Here is a 17575-nt window from a genome sequence, read left to right on the forward strand (position 1 = left end):
ATTTTCTATTGATACCTAACATTTGTTTCAGCATTCAACTTAGCTGTTCCTTGTTTTACTGTATTTGATTTCTTACAGTAGGGAAGCGGATGCAAGCAACATCCAAAAAAACTTCAGCATTTATTTAGACGGCCTATATCTCCCTAGAGCTTTCCTACAGTAAATGAGCTGGTTTGATCCCTTTTGATTACCTTCTGAATTCCCAGTGGCTGTTTTCTTCTGGGAATGAACCACAGACTTACGTTTGTTCAGCAGTTTTCAAATGTACATTGGCTCCTCTGGGGCATCATGGCAGGACTGTGGTACACTTTTGTCGGTTTTGACTGAGGTAATTGTCGTTGTGTACTGGCAGAGTAACAAAAAACATCTTAAGAAATGCTGGTTCATCACTATTTCATCAAAACATAAAAGTGTAATTTGCAATGACGTAGAACTGCAACTGAAATCTAGGCGGGGCCGAAAGTTTGCTCCGTCATGAGGAGGAGGATATTGCCTCAGCTGAACTTGTTAAAGCTTATTTGGGGGGTGGCTTTTCTCCTATAGTCTGAGGAATTGCTGCCACCTTCAAGTGCAGAAAATCCTCCGACGTAAGTGTGTTAAGCCCTGTGTGCTTTGCCGAGGGTTGAAATGAAGACAGGCTGCCCATATGAAGAATGATGGCTCCTTCAAAGCTGTCCTATTTTAAGCAGCGACTCCCTCCACAATGTCTGCCGTGCCTCTCCCTCCGTCTCTATCTCCATCTCTGGAAGCACCTTTTAAGTTTGGGGTAAATAAAAGTCCCAGGATGTGAGCGCAGCCTCAAAGTGAGAAGATAATGTGTCTTCTTAAACATCTTGGAGGATGGAAATGTTATTGATGCATGTTAAGTCCTCCGGGGGTTTCACTCAAAGGACATGTGGGCTCTTTCATCCTGACATGAAGGTGGAGGGAAACATTATTGAAGCTCTGCAACATGACAGAGGTTTCTCCTTTCAGTGGGAGGCTTGAAAGGAAGGAGTCACCCCCCCCCCCCTCCCCCCCTTTGAGAGGGAAGACTAATAATTGGCTGAAATAGCAGCTCTTTCTTCATGCCTACTTCTTAAGGTAATTGGTATTTATGAAGTATTTATGGTCCATCTTTGCCCCTGTCAGCTCCACACCAGAACATTTGGACAGAAGGGACGCTTTCCCTGGAAGAAAAGTGTTGTTTTTTAATTTGCCCTTTTTTACACATTCATAAATTAAGAAAAGTCACGCATTGTTGCACTTATATAACAGCCTGCGCAGGAGCAAGGGGCTGTTTTTGTTATTTTGTATTAATGTGTGGTATCACACCAGGCTGCCGGCCCATCTGGACTTCAAGGTTGTGGACGCCACTTCGGCTAATAAACACTTTTTTATCATGCAATTAAACTGTATAAACACTGACACTAAATGAACTACTGCCTGTGATCAGTCCAATAATTAAGGACTCCAAAATATGGCTGGGGCCTTTTTCTTTGGTGCTTTTATAGCCGGCTAACGGTGCAGATAGGGGGACTTCAATGTTAGCTAGTTCAGGGTCGGTCAGTCCATTACGATATGACACGATTTCATATGAATCAATACGTTACGATTCGATTTGATACGATCATATTTTTCTGTCAGATCAAGACTCAAATGTTTCTTGCAACATCAAAAATGACAAATATGAAAACAAGATACAAGGAAACAGACTTTTAACATGACATTAAAATCACTAAAGACCCTTTAACGTACATGTGATCTAGGAATAACATGTGTGGATTGACTGGTGCACAAAAGAGTCCTTCAATCTAACTGTATTCATTAATAGTAGTATCTCCACTTTGTTCATGTTTAAAGGGCCAGCTGTGGACACGTCTTCATGTCTCTGATGACCCTTTCTCTTCTTCCATCATGACATTGCCATTTTTAAGTGTTTTTAATCAAATGTATTGAAAACTGTCGAGTGGATTGCCATTGAATTTGAATCCAAAAGACCTCACAGCCTCCCTTATGACTTCTCACTCCAGTGACATCTCTCAAACCATATTGTGAGTAGTAATAGATGTGACTCACTCTCCAACAATATGATACTCCACTTGTCTTACCTATGGACAATATGTGATACCATCATTGTTGAGAGGTTCATAATGTTGTTGGCAAGCTTGACAGAAAGACAGTTTCCCAGCGGTCGGTGTTTTTGTGGGAACAGCATTGTGTGTTTGTCTTTGTTCTGCTGCCCATATCTTCTGTCCATCCTACTGTACAGCTATATCCACACCCCGAGAGGCTGAGAGCATTGTTCCTGCTCATGCATTCTCTGCAGATTCAATTATACGCCACTCTGGGCATCCTGAAAAAAAAAAACGAGGGTGGGAAAAAGGGTACTGAAAGTGTGGGAAATGGTAAAAAGAGGGTCGAGAAGGTTGCAGATAAGAGAGGGGAAAGTTGAGAGAGGAATACAAAAAAAAAGATGGAGCGCTAAGAAGCAGGAGGGATGAATTAGATTGGAGTCACAGCGGTCCCTGGAGTCATATATTTATGTAAGGGGAAGGCTGCTCGCTGGAGTGTGCACTGTAATGGCACTCCTCTGGATAATGATTGGCGCTGACCTCCCAAATAAGAGGATTAGCTCGCGCCTGAGCTGGCCAGAAATAATGGACCTCACCTTAGCTTAGCTCAGTTTGACACAGCAGAAAATAGTTGGAGGAATACGAATACCTCAGCAGCAGGAAGCTTCCCCGCTCCTCATTCATCTGCACCAGCATTGTGTCAAATTGGACATGCATTCCTGCCGAGTTCACCAACAGATGGCCACCGGACCCATGTGGACTGTAAAGTACTGGAGTAGACATGATGGAAATAAGGTGCTGCGGACTGTAACATGTTGCAGGGGTTCTCTCTTCCCCCTGTAACAAGCAGTGCAATTAGCTGCTGTTTATAGTATTTACATGCAACGTTGTTTCCGGGCAATGAGCCGTCGTCATGGTGGCTCTTTAAGTCTTTTGCTAAGGGAGACTGTCGTGGCTGAATGGTGAACGTTGTGGCTAACGTCTCCCTGTAGGGCACACTCTCCCTTTGTGTGTGCTCTGAAGCAGCAGGATTAAAGCATCCATCTTGCTCTCCTGCTTCCCCTCATGGTGTTAGGAAAAGGGAAAAGGGAAAAGGGAAAAGGGAAAAGGGTGGAAAGGTTTCAGTATCCGTTAAGGAATATCTGATATGGGGACTGGCTGATTCAATTGAGTGAAAAGCAGGGTAGGAGGGAATGGCGCTCTGGTGTAATAGCCTCTGAGCTGCATTGCTCAAAGTGCCCCCCCCCCCCCCCCCCCCCCCACAGGAAAACATGTATTATACAGTCATTACCTGAGGACTGCAAAGGGTCAGCGTGCAATTTCTGCCTCAGTGCAAATCTCGGTCATTCAGGGTTGGTAATAACAACAACAACATAGACACACGACGTCCGTCTTTCACGCAGTGCATGCTGGGATAAACTAAAATCTATAACAGGATAAGCAGGTTAGTATAAAAGACAGATGGATGGACATTAAAACCAGTTACAGAGGTAAAAGGTTATCTAGTACCGTAGTAAAACAAATTAGCTAAACAAGTTTACTGCTTATTTCAAGAGGAAGAAAACAATGTTACTTAATGTAAGGATGAGGCTAAGAGAATGGGTTTCAGCACAAATTCACGCTCAGATTTAATTGGAAGACACCATGTTTGTTTCTCAGAAAAGTGACCAGGTAAACGCACCATCCAATAACATAACCACTAGGGATGTCCCGATCACCTTTTTTTGCTCCCGATCCGATTCCGATCATTTGATTTTGACAATCTGCCGATACCGATTTTTCCCGATCCGATCTTTATGCAATGCATTAAGAGAAAAAAAAGGTAACAGATAACGGCTGGTCATCCAACGCGATGAATTCAGCTATCTTGGCTGTTATTCTTTTGGCCTTTTCACTGTTCTGGGGAAGTTTCTCTTTCCTTTTAAAAGTCTCTGAAAGTGTCGGTTGTCTCAGTGCCGTTACCTGAGTGGCCGCTGTGTACTCCTCGTGTTGTTGTTGGTGTTTGTATTAGATTGGTCATGTTGAACGTAGCTCTGTTCTTTCCACCACGCGGAACCTCCGCCTTGCAAACATTGCATCTGGCTGTTACACTGCCTTCGCTTTCAATTTTATAATACTTCCAAACTCCTGACATTTTCTCTGTCCCGACTCCCGAGGCACCAGCTGAACGTAGCCTCTTGTTAGCTTACTGCTACTATTAGACACTGCGCCCACTCTGTTGCCAGATTTGAGAGAAATAAGCAACCAGGTCTATGAAAACAAGCCCAAAAGAAGCAACACATACATGATGTTGTGTCATTTTAAACCAAAACTAAGGCCTCAGGATGACTTCAAGACGTGAACATGGTCATTTTTGTTTTGTAACATTAAATAAAATTATAAAAATATTTTATAACAAAAAAATTAAAAAAATTCCCGATCCCCGATTTTTTAATTCCGATTCCGATCTTTTGAATATCACGTGATCGGCTCCGATCCCCGATCACGTGATCGGATCGGGACATCTCTAATAACCACCCAATGTCTACTCTCTAAAGCGTTTCATTTGAAAAGTTACAAACAATTTTAAAGGTGCAATCTTTGCTCCTGTCTTTTTGGAAATAGAAACTACCACTCTCCAAACAATGACTCATATAATGGCCTGCCGTATGGTGGCATATGGGAAATATGTGACGCTGTGAACATATTTTTCAGTGCGTTTCTCACAGTCACAGTTTGCAGGGTGTGAACATGTGAAGAGAAAACAGTCATTACTGTGAAAGTCTAAAAAAAACTAATGTGCAAAACTTTTTACTTATTTTTGGAAAGTGACAGTAGCATTTATAAACTCCACACTACCTGCTGTTAGTCACACCTTGTCAAAGTACGATTATGGGCAGTTTAACACCAGAAAATAGCTTTTATTTACCCGCAGGTATCACATATCTTAACATCTTTCTTATCAAAACACTCAGCTCTCCTGACATGTCCATCAAAAAAACACAACAATTGCAATTGCTCTTTTCCACCTATTTGTTTACAGGCATGACCAGTTGCCATTGTGCTTAATGAGGAGATACATTAGAAGAGTTTGAAGTTTAACAGTGACATCTCCAACTCCATTCATGCCTTACCTAATTACAATTCCTGAGATAACAATGACATGTTAGCATCGACGATAGGGCTGTGCGATTATGGCAACAATCATAATCACGATTATTTTGGTGAATAATTGATATCACGATTATTAAATACGATTATCCATTTACTTTGAAAACATAAAAAAAAAATTGAACAGTATGTTTTTAACAGTTGATTACCCTGAACTTTAAGTATAATTCAACTGAAAAACCAATGAAAAAAATAAAAAAATAAAAATTTTATTTATTTTTTAATAAAAATAATAATCGTTTTATTTCGATTACATTGTTTTCGTAATCGTTGCAAGCCAAAATCGTAATCGAGATTAAAATACGATTAATTGCACAGCCCTAATAGACGATGAATAAAGCATGGTCGTAGAGATAGATACTTCACATATAGGGGACTTAAAAGACAACATTATAAATAAATTACTATTAAAACCTACATTTGCTGCATTCTTTCATGTATTGTACATCATTTCTTACAGTAGCAAACAACATCCTCAAATATCCACGATTTATTTGGACAGGCCATATTTCCCAGGGCTTTCCTGGGTGTTGTCCCTTTTGATACCTTCTGAATTCCCAGTGGCTGTTGCCTTCTGGGAATGCACCACAGACTCTGTTCAGCAGTTTTCAAATGTATGTTGACTCCTCTGGGGCATCCCGGCAGCCATGATATGCTATTTGGTTTTTGCTTGCAATCCACCTTTCTGTCTCTGAGTATATGTTGCTGTTTACTATAGAATAACCAACAACAACACCTTAGGAAATGCCAACCCAGTCTTACAAAAAAACGTGAAATAGCTACGTTGGTCCACAGCGCAAGACGTAGTATATTCACGTGTTTTACAATATTTGTCCTATTCATTTCTAATGACCGGTGTCCATGGCACGTGATCGAAAACGTTACCAGCGTGAGAAAAAAGAAAACACGGCGCCCACCCGAATTATTTTTAGTGGAACATTTATAAAAAATGGATAGTTTGGTCATTAAAATGCTTTTTGATTAGATTTCTAGCGAGAAGTGTTTATTGTTCTTTTAGAATCTACGTCCAGTGGAGGATTATAGTTTAATAGATATTACGAAGATTATTTGAGGTCTCACCAGAAAAACGTGAATATATTACGTATGTTTTTTTTTTATTAAAAAAAGTATTTTAACGCCAAACTATCCTACAATTTAGGATTTTCCACTAAAAATAAATCGGTTGTCCGCCATGTTTTTTTTCTCACGCTGGTAAAGTTTTCAATCACGTGACATGGACACTAGTCATTAGAAATGAATAGGAAAACATATTGTATCAGTGTCACGTTTTGAGAGGGTATTTGTGAATATACTACGTCTTGCCCTGGAGACCAACGTAGCTATTTCACGTTTTTTTGTGAAACTGGGTTGGAAATGCTGGTTCATCATTAGATAAACATGTTATTAACCATTGCAGTCCTAGAACATGCACTGCTACCTAGTTGGGGCCCAAACTGTACGCCGTCATAAGGAGGAGGTCTTGATATCGCCTCAGTTGAACCTAAAGATCCCTAATGAATAACACTGAAGGCTTTCATATTGCGTAAGGGGCAAAAAAATTCAAAAGCGTTCTCCCACTTCTTCCAGTCAGTCGAGCGGTCAGGTTATCACACCGTCACCGTTTGGTGTCCTCACGCCAAGTCCCAATGCTGTCTGCAGCCGTTGGGTTTCCATTACCACAAATCCATTCTGCTCATTTAAAATGAATGGCTGTGGACCCTGCCTGACCCCAGAGATAAACCCGGCCAAGTATTTCCTCCTTCAGAGAACATTGGGGATTACGTTTCCCTCTCCTTTATCATGTCCTTCATTGAGTGGATGGTAATATGTGGGTGGTCACTGGATTTGACTCTGGAAGGTATGATCATTTTACCTTTTTTGACTCTAGCTAGAGCTTATTTCAAATCCATCTGCACACATTTCTTTGAAATTCCTGTTTCCTATTCGATAAGTGATCAACGATAAAGCTGGTGCTTCTTTTCTTATTGTCAAAAGATTCCAAAGAAAAAACTAAACCAAAGATGTGTCTATCTCATAAAACTTCCCAAATGGTCGAGAGCAGGGGGGTCAAACTCAATTTCATCGCGGGCCACATTCACATAAAGGTTGCACTCAAAGGGCCGGTTGTAACTATATAAATATATTATATATATATAATGTATTATATTACATTATTGCCTCTGAATTGGATTATTATCGGATAGGATAATAACTTAGTAATTAACTACGTATGAAAGCAGAAGTCCAGGGCAAATAATTGCAAGTCTCTTCAGTGCGCATGTCACAAAACGAGATGCATTGTGGGACATGTAGTTTATGGGCAACCTGCTTCATGTAACCGTATAATAAACGTATTATATTCTTTGCAAGCTCTTGCGGGGCCACATCAAATGAAGTCGCGGGCCGGATTTGGCCCCCGGGCCTTGAGTTTGACACCCCTGGTCTAGAGTCTGTGGCCTTCAGCCCAAGAATAATTGTATCAAGGTTCAAGGTTCAAGGTTCTTTATTGTCAATCTGACATAGCTACAGAGTAATTATGCAGTTGAACATCTTATGTCACAGGCTTCTCCAACAATGCAACATAATAATAACATAATAACAATAAGAGCATGAGCAATACAAAAAGAATAATAGTTATAAAATAAAATAAAGTTATGATGTGGAATAGTGCAGTACGAGTCTATATACAAGTTATTGGAATGATATATATATATTAGGTATTAGATACATACTACTGAGTAGCAGATGAATGTTTGAAGTTGTTTCAACAGTTCCATTTGTTAACAGTCTCACTGCCCGCGGGAAGAAACTGTCTCCGAATCTTCTTGTCCTTGACAAACGAAACAAAGAATAGCACAATTATTATCTTTGAAATCAAATTGTAAGAAATTAACAGAGTACTTCTCCGAGTTGGGAATGAATCCTTTCCACAAGGGAAGGAGTTCAAGCATCTCTGGGTCTTCTGGTGCTCAAGTGACGGGACAATGCAGTGTGAGATGGATAATCAGAGCAATGAGAGGTTTACCGGTGAAGAGACAACTGAGTCAGAAGGCAAAGCTCTCCATCTACCGGTCCATCTTCGTTCCTACTCTCAACTTTGGTCATGAACGAGGGGTCATGACGGAAAGATCGCAGATACAAGCGGACACAATTGTTTTTTTTCGGAAGGTTGCTGGCGAAGTTCAGAGAAGTTCAGACATCCAACAGGGAATCGGAGTAGAGCTGCTGCTCCTTTGCGTCGGTCAGTCAGTTCAGGTGACCTGATGAGGACGGGCGCCTCCCAAGGAAGGTTTTCTAGGCACATCCATCTGGGAGAAGACCGTGGGGAATATCGAGGACAAGGTGGAGGGATTATATCTCCACGGTGGCCTCGTAGCCCCTTGAAATCCCCCAGTCAGAACTGGTTAATGTGACCAGGGAAAGGGAAGTGTAGGCCCTCTGCTAGAACTGCTTCCCATTCTACAAAACGTTGGATAAGTGGTGGAAAATGGATGGACATGTAGTAAAGCAAGGTTTAATTTAGCTGGAGGAAACAATGGCACGATAATGATATCAAATTACTCCCAGTGCAATAACCTGCGCTGTATTATTTCCTCCTTTATGGCAGCTGGATGGATATGTAGACGATAGAGACTCTCATGAAACAACGCTTATCCACATTTGAGCGCCAGCATTTGTCCTACATTCCAGTGCTAAGTGTACACAATCTAGCAGATGGTACAGTAAACACACACACACTCCAGACTGTTGGATTTGAGTCATAAAAAGGGCCCTTGATGCATAATGTTACACTGTTATGAGCTGAGCGGTATTACTTTTGCTCGTTTCTCTGGCTGCTCTTATCCACCGTGGAAATGCAGGAGTATCTGTTCAGAGTCAAGATATTCGTAGTGTGTATTCAGCCGCCACCCATGACGTGCCGAATGTTGAGGATTTGGGTATTTGGGACATTTCCCCGGGCCTTATTTCCCTTTACCTTGAGGACACTGCCATTGGTGTTGGAGGGAAAGGAGGGGTCTTATCTTCAGGACAGCATACAGCGCTTTAATCGCCCGGTGCCAGAGACAGCCGGGGGTAAAGGGAGAGAAAAAGGGAAGAGGAAGTAGAGGAGGGAAAAAGGTGATGTTTATACCATGTAGGTTACATCAAATGACAGCTTCTTTACAGTTCAATCCTTTCTGTGAGGAGCGCATATGCTGTCCCACGGTGATGGAGACTTTGCAACCACAGCAGGTGCCATCTTGAAAGTATGCTTAATGCAAAAGATGGGCAGAAGAGCTGCATTGAAGTGTCCTCTTCCCTATGCACTCTTTGTCTCTATAGCGACGTTACCTGACTTTGTCCGTTGCTCATATTTCAGTTGAACTAATCCTCAAAGGTTCTCCATTCTGAGCCGGGGCTAGTTTGTTTTTCTGTTGGTACAACTTGTGAACTTAAGACCCTGTTTACTTTCCAACCAATCAGAGCCCGAGAGGAGCCACGTCATGACGTCAACGCTTACGTCGTTGTTTACCAAGCGTGAAAATCCCTCACAAAAACAACAGTGCCGTTTCCGTATCAAGGAGTCTTGTCTGATGGATATTTCTCCATAAATATATATTTGTTTCAGCTTTGCTCGACAATGTTTGGCACCATAAATAAAGGATTGAATAAGGTTGAAGTTTCTCGTATTACATCATGAGATGTTAGCTTAGCCACCAAAGCCATTCTGTAATGTTCAATAAGAGAGCAGACAACTATATTCTGGCTTTTCAATGGAAGTCATACATTATATAAAACTCCAAGTCCTAGAACATTAAAGGTGGGGTAGGTGATTTTGGAGAAACCAGCTCGAGATCGCTAGAATTTGAAAATACACAACCGGAGAAAATCTGCCACTTCCTCACAGAGCCCCTCCTCCAACACACACGAACGCGCACATGACCAATGAGGGCACGAGATAAGTGTGTGCACAGATGGAAGGCTGACAGGCAGGTAGGCCATCCAGTTATTTTAGCCGGGCCGGCTCAGATGATTGGTCGTGCTTTTTACAGTACTACGGCTTCCACAGATGATATTTTTTTATGGATTTTTTGTCAAAGCACTTCAGATATTCATTGCTATCGGGATGTTAAGAGCATTCCATGGAATATAACAACAAGTGTATCTCGAGCCGGTTTCTCAAACTTACCTACACCACCTTTAACCGGACATGCTTATGGCACATTCATTATCCAACATAATATGCTGCTGCAACGCAAAGATTTCCCAAGTTGGGATCAATGAAGTAAATCTTATCTTGAATGGTTTGAATGAGTAGGTACTTGTTGCTACCACCATGATAAAGTGTAGTGAATTATAAATAATATGACACAGGTAGGACAGGATACTTCTTGTGCAATAACTTGGGTTTGTTCAGATCTTGGTGCTGGACGAGCCAATAGTTGGGGCTCAAGTTGAACTCATTTCGGGTCAAAGAAATAACACAATTGGACAACGGCTCAGACAGGCCTCTGTGGAAAAGGAAAGGAATGAAGATTTGATGGTGTTTTCCACTAACTAACATGCAGTCATGTACGGATGAAAAGTCAGGTTCATTTAAAGAATAAGCGTTTTGGAGGAAAACAAATAAGTTTTCCGAGTCTACCTTTTTAAACAGCATCACAGGGGAAGCAGCTTGATTCCCTGCCATATTCTGGCATCTTTCCACACGCCTGTAATACAATAATCGAGTGCTACAGGCAGTAAATAATAGATTCCTATTTTATCATCCAGGTACGGTTGGTTGTAACCCCAGAGCTCATTGTGATAGAGCACATAGTTCCATTCTCCACACTTGATTTACTGCTGTGACTGCTTTAAAAGAAAGACAATAGGATCTGTGCTATTGATAATTAGTTTTTAATGTGCCACACTCATCATGTCCAATTTCATGCCCCTTAGGCAGCTGATCACAGATTTAATCAACACATTATAGCTCGCTATACTTAAACTGACTGCAGGGCTTCTCTCTCTCTGTGTGTGTGTGTGTGTGTGTGTGTGTGTGTGTGTGTGTGTGTGTGTGTGTGTGTGTGTGTGTGTGTGTGTGTGTGTGTGTGTGTGTGTGTGTGTGTGTGTGTGTGTGTGTGTGTGTGTGTGTGTGTGTGTGTGTGTGTGTGTGTGTGTGTGTGTGTGTGTGTGTGTGTGTGTGTGTGTGTGTGTGTGTGTGTGTGTGTGTGTGTGTGTGTGTGTGTGTGTGTGTGTGTGTGTAGAGGGGGAAAGGTGTTAGGGTGTGTTTGTGTGAGGGAGGTTGTCAGCATGTTCATCCATCCCAGCCACGTTCCTCTTTGATAGACATTGAATGTGTTCCACGCCATTAAGCAGGAGCTGCGTTTGGAGATGACGCGTGTTTGAAGCGTGTTGTCGTGCCGTGTTCAAGGGAGCCACTGTCGTCAGTGTGTTGCAAGAAAAAAGAGGAGAGAGTCCAGGAGAAAAAGGGCTGTTATGTGTGTTTTTTAGACCAAATACATGAGTAACAAATCAACCTCACCTCACGGTCCTGTTCTCAGCTGTATATTTATTTGAGCTTCACAAGACTAGGAAATGGTGTGAATTTGTCGCGATGCTTTAAACTTAAAGTTTTAAAAAACTCTTTATCATGAGCGGTGACACTTACGGGATGTCATTTTATATGTGGTTGAATCTATTTTCTAGATTTTTCATATTTTTTGTCTGAGAAAGTCTGAATTCTGAGGAAAAAGTCGGAATTTCGGCAAAAAAGTCTGAAATCTGAAAAAAGTCGGAATTACTTTTATCTCAATTTCTGATATTTTCTGAAAAACTATATTATAATTTTTTTCTCTGAATTCTGACTTTAATCTCAGAACTCAGAAAAAACAAACTTTTGGTCAGATCTTCAAAAGTTTTTCACATGTGACTCTAATCCTCATCCGTATGTTTACAATCTCCAGCTCCGATAGGTGTTTTAACGTCTAGGTTTCTTCACAGTGTCTAATGCTTGTGATTTCTCACTCATATGTAGAGGTTTCTTTTAGCAATGTTGCCATGTACAACCTGCTGTGTTGAGTAGAATGGAAAATGACTTTATACGACACAATACGAACATGTTTGCTAGTTCTGCTTTAGCTAGCTGCTCAGGTCAAATGTGCGTTTACATTTTGACTTTTGAACAGTATTAGTGCAATTTTTTAGTCTTGATTTCAAACGCTGCTGTTTTTGTTTTGACAACAAATCTTACATATACTGTTGACATCAAAGACTCAAATAACAAGATGTCAGGCTGAATACAGACAAAGAGGAAGAGGCAGAACATCGGACGATAGGAGCCAGAACAAAAAGCAGTGCTATGTTTTCCATGAGCTACTTAGCGCTCTGAGAGTCAAACAGAGACACCGGGAGGTGCCGAGGCCTTCATTAAATGCAGCTCAGGCCCTGGTGAAACCCTGGTTAATGTTCCTATCATCTCAGGAGTGGCCCAACGTCTGGCTCTCTATCCAAACCTCTCATGTTTAATGCATCTCTGCAGTCCTTGTCATCTAACCTCACCTCTGGAGGTTGTAGGTCGGGGTGGAATAGCGAAAAGCTCCCCACAAGACCCATAAGGCAAAGCGACCGTGCAGTTATTCTTCGCCCCGCTCTCCATTCACTTAACATGGGGAGAGCTGCTCCATGTCTCGCCTATTGCTGTGTAATCTCCCCAAAGCAAAGCCCCCTCCCTTCAGCCCATCAGACTGCATGAAGCTGAACCTGAGGGTGGTCCGGGTTGATTTTGTGGCTCTGAAGCACTTTGTTACGCTGCTGCACCTGAATGCTTAAGCAGGAGACAACTGATGCTATGCTGGGAGACTTTATGACTTACTCGGCTATCTTTAGGAGCTCTCCACGTTACAGCTTTAGGAAGGAGAGTTTAGAGGCTGTTATTTTCTGTGTCCCTATATATACACCGAAGCAAGATCTGGATTTGGGGTCAAATTGAGCAGAACCAAGAGGTTTTACACTGAGTTGTGAATGGTTTATCCCCTTTAAAAAGGGTCTTAATGTTGGTCGGAAACTGTGTTGATCGTAGCAAGTTAAACTCTTTGATTGCTCTTGGAAAGAATAAGGATTGCAGATGTGAATACAAGAAAATACTTTGCTCATAGTCCAGAGTTTAAGCTTTACGAGTTCAGGTTTAGTTTCAGTTCTGGTAGATAGATTTGGTTTACAAATGGTGGGAGTAATTACACCTCCTAAGACCCTGCGTCAACATATGAGGACGTTACATGTTGGCTTCACCTTATACTTGACTTCTGCTTAACTTTGACCTGTTGTCCTCATTCGTTGCCATCTTGTGGTAGCAAACGCACAATACAGAAATCAGTGAAAACACAAGATGGCAGCAATCTCAGCAAAGGAGTTCTACAAAACCTCATCAAATGTTCTGGTTGAAACTTGTTTATTTATGCTCAATAACGTTTGTTGTTTGATATTACATTAAAAAAATGAGAATTAATAGCAATAGTAACCACCATATGGAGCAAGATAACCACTTCTGACCGGCTCTAGGGTTAGGGTGGGTGACCCGGGTTCATCGAGGCATGAAACTAAGCTGACTGCCGCCTTTCACTCAATGTTTCCCAACATAAACGCTTTTGTTGTAGATTTCGCATTTCTCACTTTTACGTTGAATACTTTACTTAATTGTTCTCATTATACTTGAGAACATTTCCAATGCAGGACTTTTACTTGGATAAGAGTATGTCTTACTTACAGTGTGGTATTAGTACTTCTACTTCTGAGATCTGAACACTTCTTTGTATTTAGTCGCTGAACTTCAGTTTGTTGGGACCTTTTTTCAGACCCTGCCACAAAGAGTATATTTTCTATCTTGTAGGTTTGTTGATCTGCTAATGGTTAGCATTTAGCATTTACTTACATTAAAGCCAATTCCCCAAGTGTCAGGTGTTTTTGTCACCTCCACTTTCAACCAGCCTATGTGTAGTTCAAAGTATGTACTCCACATACATTTTCCACGGCCATTAAATAGTTTGAAAATGAATGCAGAAGCTTGTAATTTAAAGGGGACCTATCATGCAAAATGCACTTGTGTACGTCTTTTCTACATGAATATGTGTCCCCGGTGTTCCAGGGAACTCACCAAGTGTCAGAAAACACAACCCTCTCTATTTTCCTCCGTACCCAAATCTCTAAAAAAGGGGCTGCAACGGATCTGATACAAACTGATCCAGATTTGAACACTGTCCTGACGTCAGGACGGTGGCGCTACGGCTATTGGGCCAACTCCACCAATCAGGAGGAGACAGCCACGGCCATTGCCGTTCTAAAGCGCTGGAGACGCTGTAGTACATATGCCAGGCCTGTAGGTGGTGCTGTTCTCACTGAATCAGCCCTTGCTAAAACAGAGCTATAAATTGTCAAATTGAGCGAAATGAGGCATGGCTAAAATGCATGATCTGTTTGGTATTTTGAAAAAAAAAAAAGTATAAATATGCCTTATATAGGTATGGTCCTACACTATATTATTCAAATATAGCATGATAGGTCCACTTTAAGGACATGTATATTTCCAACATCATATACGACCTATTCGGTTTGGAGAGTACTGAGGCCTTTAATCTTGGGCAACGATTCAACATCTCTATCACACACACTTCTGTGTAAGAGGATGTGTAAGAGCTGTGATTCCACTCTTTGTTTAACTTGATCACCACGCTGCATTTTCCTCAGATTTTCCCGGATTACGTGCTAAACACTGCCTCCCTTTTTACTCCTCTCTCCCTCCCTCACACACACCCACTCAATCTCTGCCTCTCTGTCTTCAGCATAATGGTAATTAGAATATCACCATGATTGAAATTTGGCTGAAGTTGAAGAGGAAACATGTTTTCTAATCAGAATCCGCCTCGTAGCTGGAATCCTGATGCTTACTTGGCTGAAAAAACGTTCTTCATCGACGGGGGTCTAAACGTATGCCAGACTGTATTCTGAGGGCCAAACAGCTCTTTCCAGGCAACGCTGGAATTCATTTACATCTCCCAGTTGAGCCTGTTTTAATTTTGTGTTTTGCTGTCATCTTCTGGGGTTGGATAGGATTGAAACGACTCATGTCTGTCGCCTAAATATGAAACCACAGTCTGTTAGCTTAGCATAGCATAACAACTGATCCCAGGGAAGCATGGTCAAGTATTCTTCCTTTAGGTCACATTGGGAATTAGGGTTTATTTTCCATATCATTGGTATGGAAATATCTGGGTGGTCACTCAATTAACAACTTACATTTTCTTCTAAGTTATTATTATTTATATATTTTGCAGTAACGTCAAATCTTCTGCAAACATTTGTTGCACTTCCTGTTTCCATTTAGGTTCATTTTTCAAGTGATGTTGTTCAAGGATAAGGCTGGTACTATAATATGTGTTTTCATTGTCTACACATCCAATGAAAAGATCAAACCAACAATGCTTATAGTCTGTTGCAGCCCAAGCCTAATGGTATTAAATTAAAACATTGTTTGTTGAGAAGGAAATCACAGAAAAGCAGAATCAGAATAACGTTATTCTTCCCACAGAGGGGAAACGTGCATTTGTTACAGCAGAAAAGAGCCAACGACAGCTTAATATCAACCAAGAAACATGCACAAAAAATATATTTTTTTAAAAAGGCACCATGAAATGTTAGATTTCATACACATGTTCCAGTTTAGTTTTATTTAAAAGTGTGTGTTTTGCTGTCAACTTAAGAATTGATACTGCAGTCGAGTTTCTCTCCTGAATATATATAACTACAGCCTAGTAGCTTAGCATAGCACAAAGATTATAACTGGGTTATGTGTTGGTGAGCAGAAGTGACCTCCTGCTGTGTTTGTGTGGCGACCTCACGCTGTGCCAATGTCGTTTCTCACACTTTTATGGAGCTGACTTTCCTCCCATGTCGTTCCAGCACTCCATTAAAGGCAATGGTAATGGAGTCATTATTGTGAGCTGCAGTGAAGAGTCTTGGTGTGTGTTTTCTGAAAAGTATTCCCGAAGATATTCAGTAGACGTGCGACAGGGAACTATAGTCAGATACAGATGAAAGATGTAAACAGAAGCTAATCATCTGCTCACGACTTGCAATCCATAACATTTTGGCATTTGAAATGTGTTGATCAAAGCTCATTGGTAGCAACGCGATTGGAGTTAAAACCTTACACTTCAACAACTGTCTGTTTTTTGGTCTTTGAAATCAGAGTGGGATCAGCATGAATGAGTGTCTTTTCACCCTCACCTGACTTCTGCTGTGCTTCACATGCATGCACCTCGATGCACCTGCAAATTGGGGCATTTTAATTTAATTGGGGCTTTGAATGCTAACCTCCCTTTCTGTTTTTCTCCCCTCCTTTCTCTCCTTCTCCTCCTCAAACACAGGAGCTGCTCAGGAACCAGGTAAGACTTCCTCCCGCTTCCTTTCCTTCTCCTCGCCACATACTCTCATCAGTTTCTGTCTCATTTCAAATCATTACATCCGAGCATCTTGTGCTGCTCTTTTTTTCATACAATCAATCCTCAAATCTTCTTCAGTCATATTTCGACTTCGATCTGCCTCTCTTGTATTCTCCACACTCCATTTCCTCCAAATCTCATGTTGTTTCCATTGTGCTGACTGGACATCTTCAGTCGGCTGCCAACAGAGATGATGTATTTTTGAAGGCTGATCCTGAAGTTAGCATCGCAAAGGGCTCCCTTGACAAAAAGCCAATAAGAGACATGCCTGATACACTTACACTTTTGGAAAGCAGGATATCTCCACATTTGAACACCACTTTGTGATTTTTTAAGTGTTAATGCGTTTGGCAGAATAATACATCTATAGTTGAGCTATAAAGGAACTACAGCACGGTCACATGACTTCACGTCACCACCGCTAAGCTAAAGGCGGCTAATGTTGGGCTATAAAGGAACTACAGCACGGTCACATGACTTCACGTCACCACCGCTAAGCTAAAGGCGGCTAATGTTGGGCTATAAAGGAACTACAGCACGGTCACATGACTTCACGTCACCACCGCTAAGCTAAAGGAGGCTAATGTTGGGCTATAAAGGAACTACAGCACGGTCACATGACTTCACGTCACCACCGCTAAGCTAAAGGCAGCTAATGTTGGGCTATAAAGGAACTACAGCACGGTCACATGACTTCACGTCACCACCGCTAAGCTAAAGGCAGCTAATGTTGGGCTATAAAGGAACTACAGCACGGTCACATGACTTCACGTCACCACCGCTAAGCTAAAGGCAGCTAATGTTGGGCTATAAAAGAACTACAGCACGGTCACATGACTTCACCACCGCTAAGCTAAAGGAGGTTAATGTTGGCCATGATGACACTTGTTAGCAACCGCCTTGTTAGGACAC

The 17575-nt window shown here is 41.5% G+C and overlaps 1 protein-coding gene across 5 annotated transcripts in view; it reads left to right on the forward strand.

Moving 5' to 3' along the window:
• The window catches only part of LOC117479889 (cell adhesion molecule 1-like), a 480032-nt gene that overhangs the window by 325929 nt on the left and 136528 nt on the right, over positions 1-17575 (forward strand). For 4 of the 5 annotated variants that reach the window (XM_034126999.1, XM_034127001.1, XM_034127002.1 and 1 more), the window contains exon 2: positions 16589-16606. The exons of the other annotated variant lie outside the window; for it this stretch is intronic. In XM_034126999.1, coding sequence (XP_033982890.1) covers positions 16589-16606 — 18 coding nt within the window. The remainder of the gene's footprint in view (positions 1-16588; positions 16607-17575) is intronic. 5 annotated transcript variants of the gene reach the window in all.

The sequence above is a fragment of the Trematomus bernacchii genome, unplaced genomic scaffold (assembly GCF_902827165.1).
Source record: "Trematomus bernacchii unplaced genomic scaffold, fTreBer1.1, whole genome shotgun sequence".
NCBI lineage: Eukaryota > Metazoa > Chordata > Actinopteri > Perciformes > Nototheniidae > Trematomus > Trematomus bernacchii.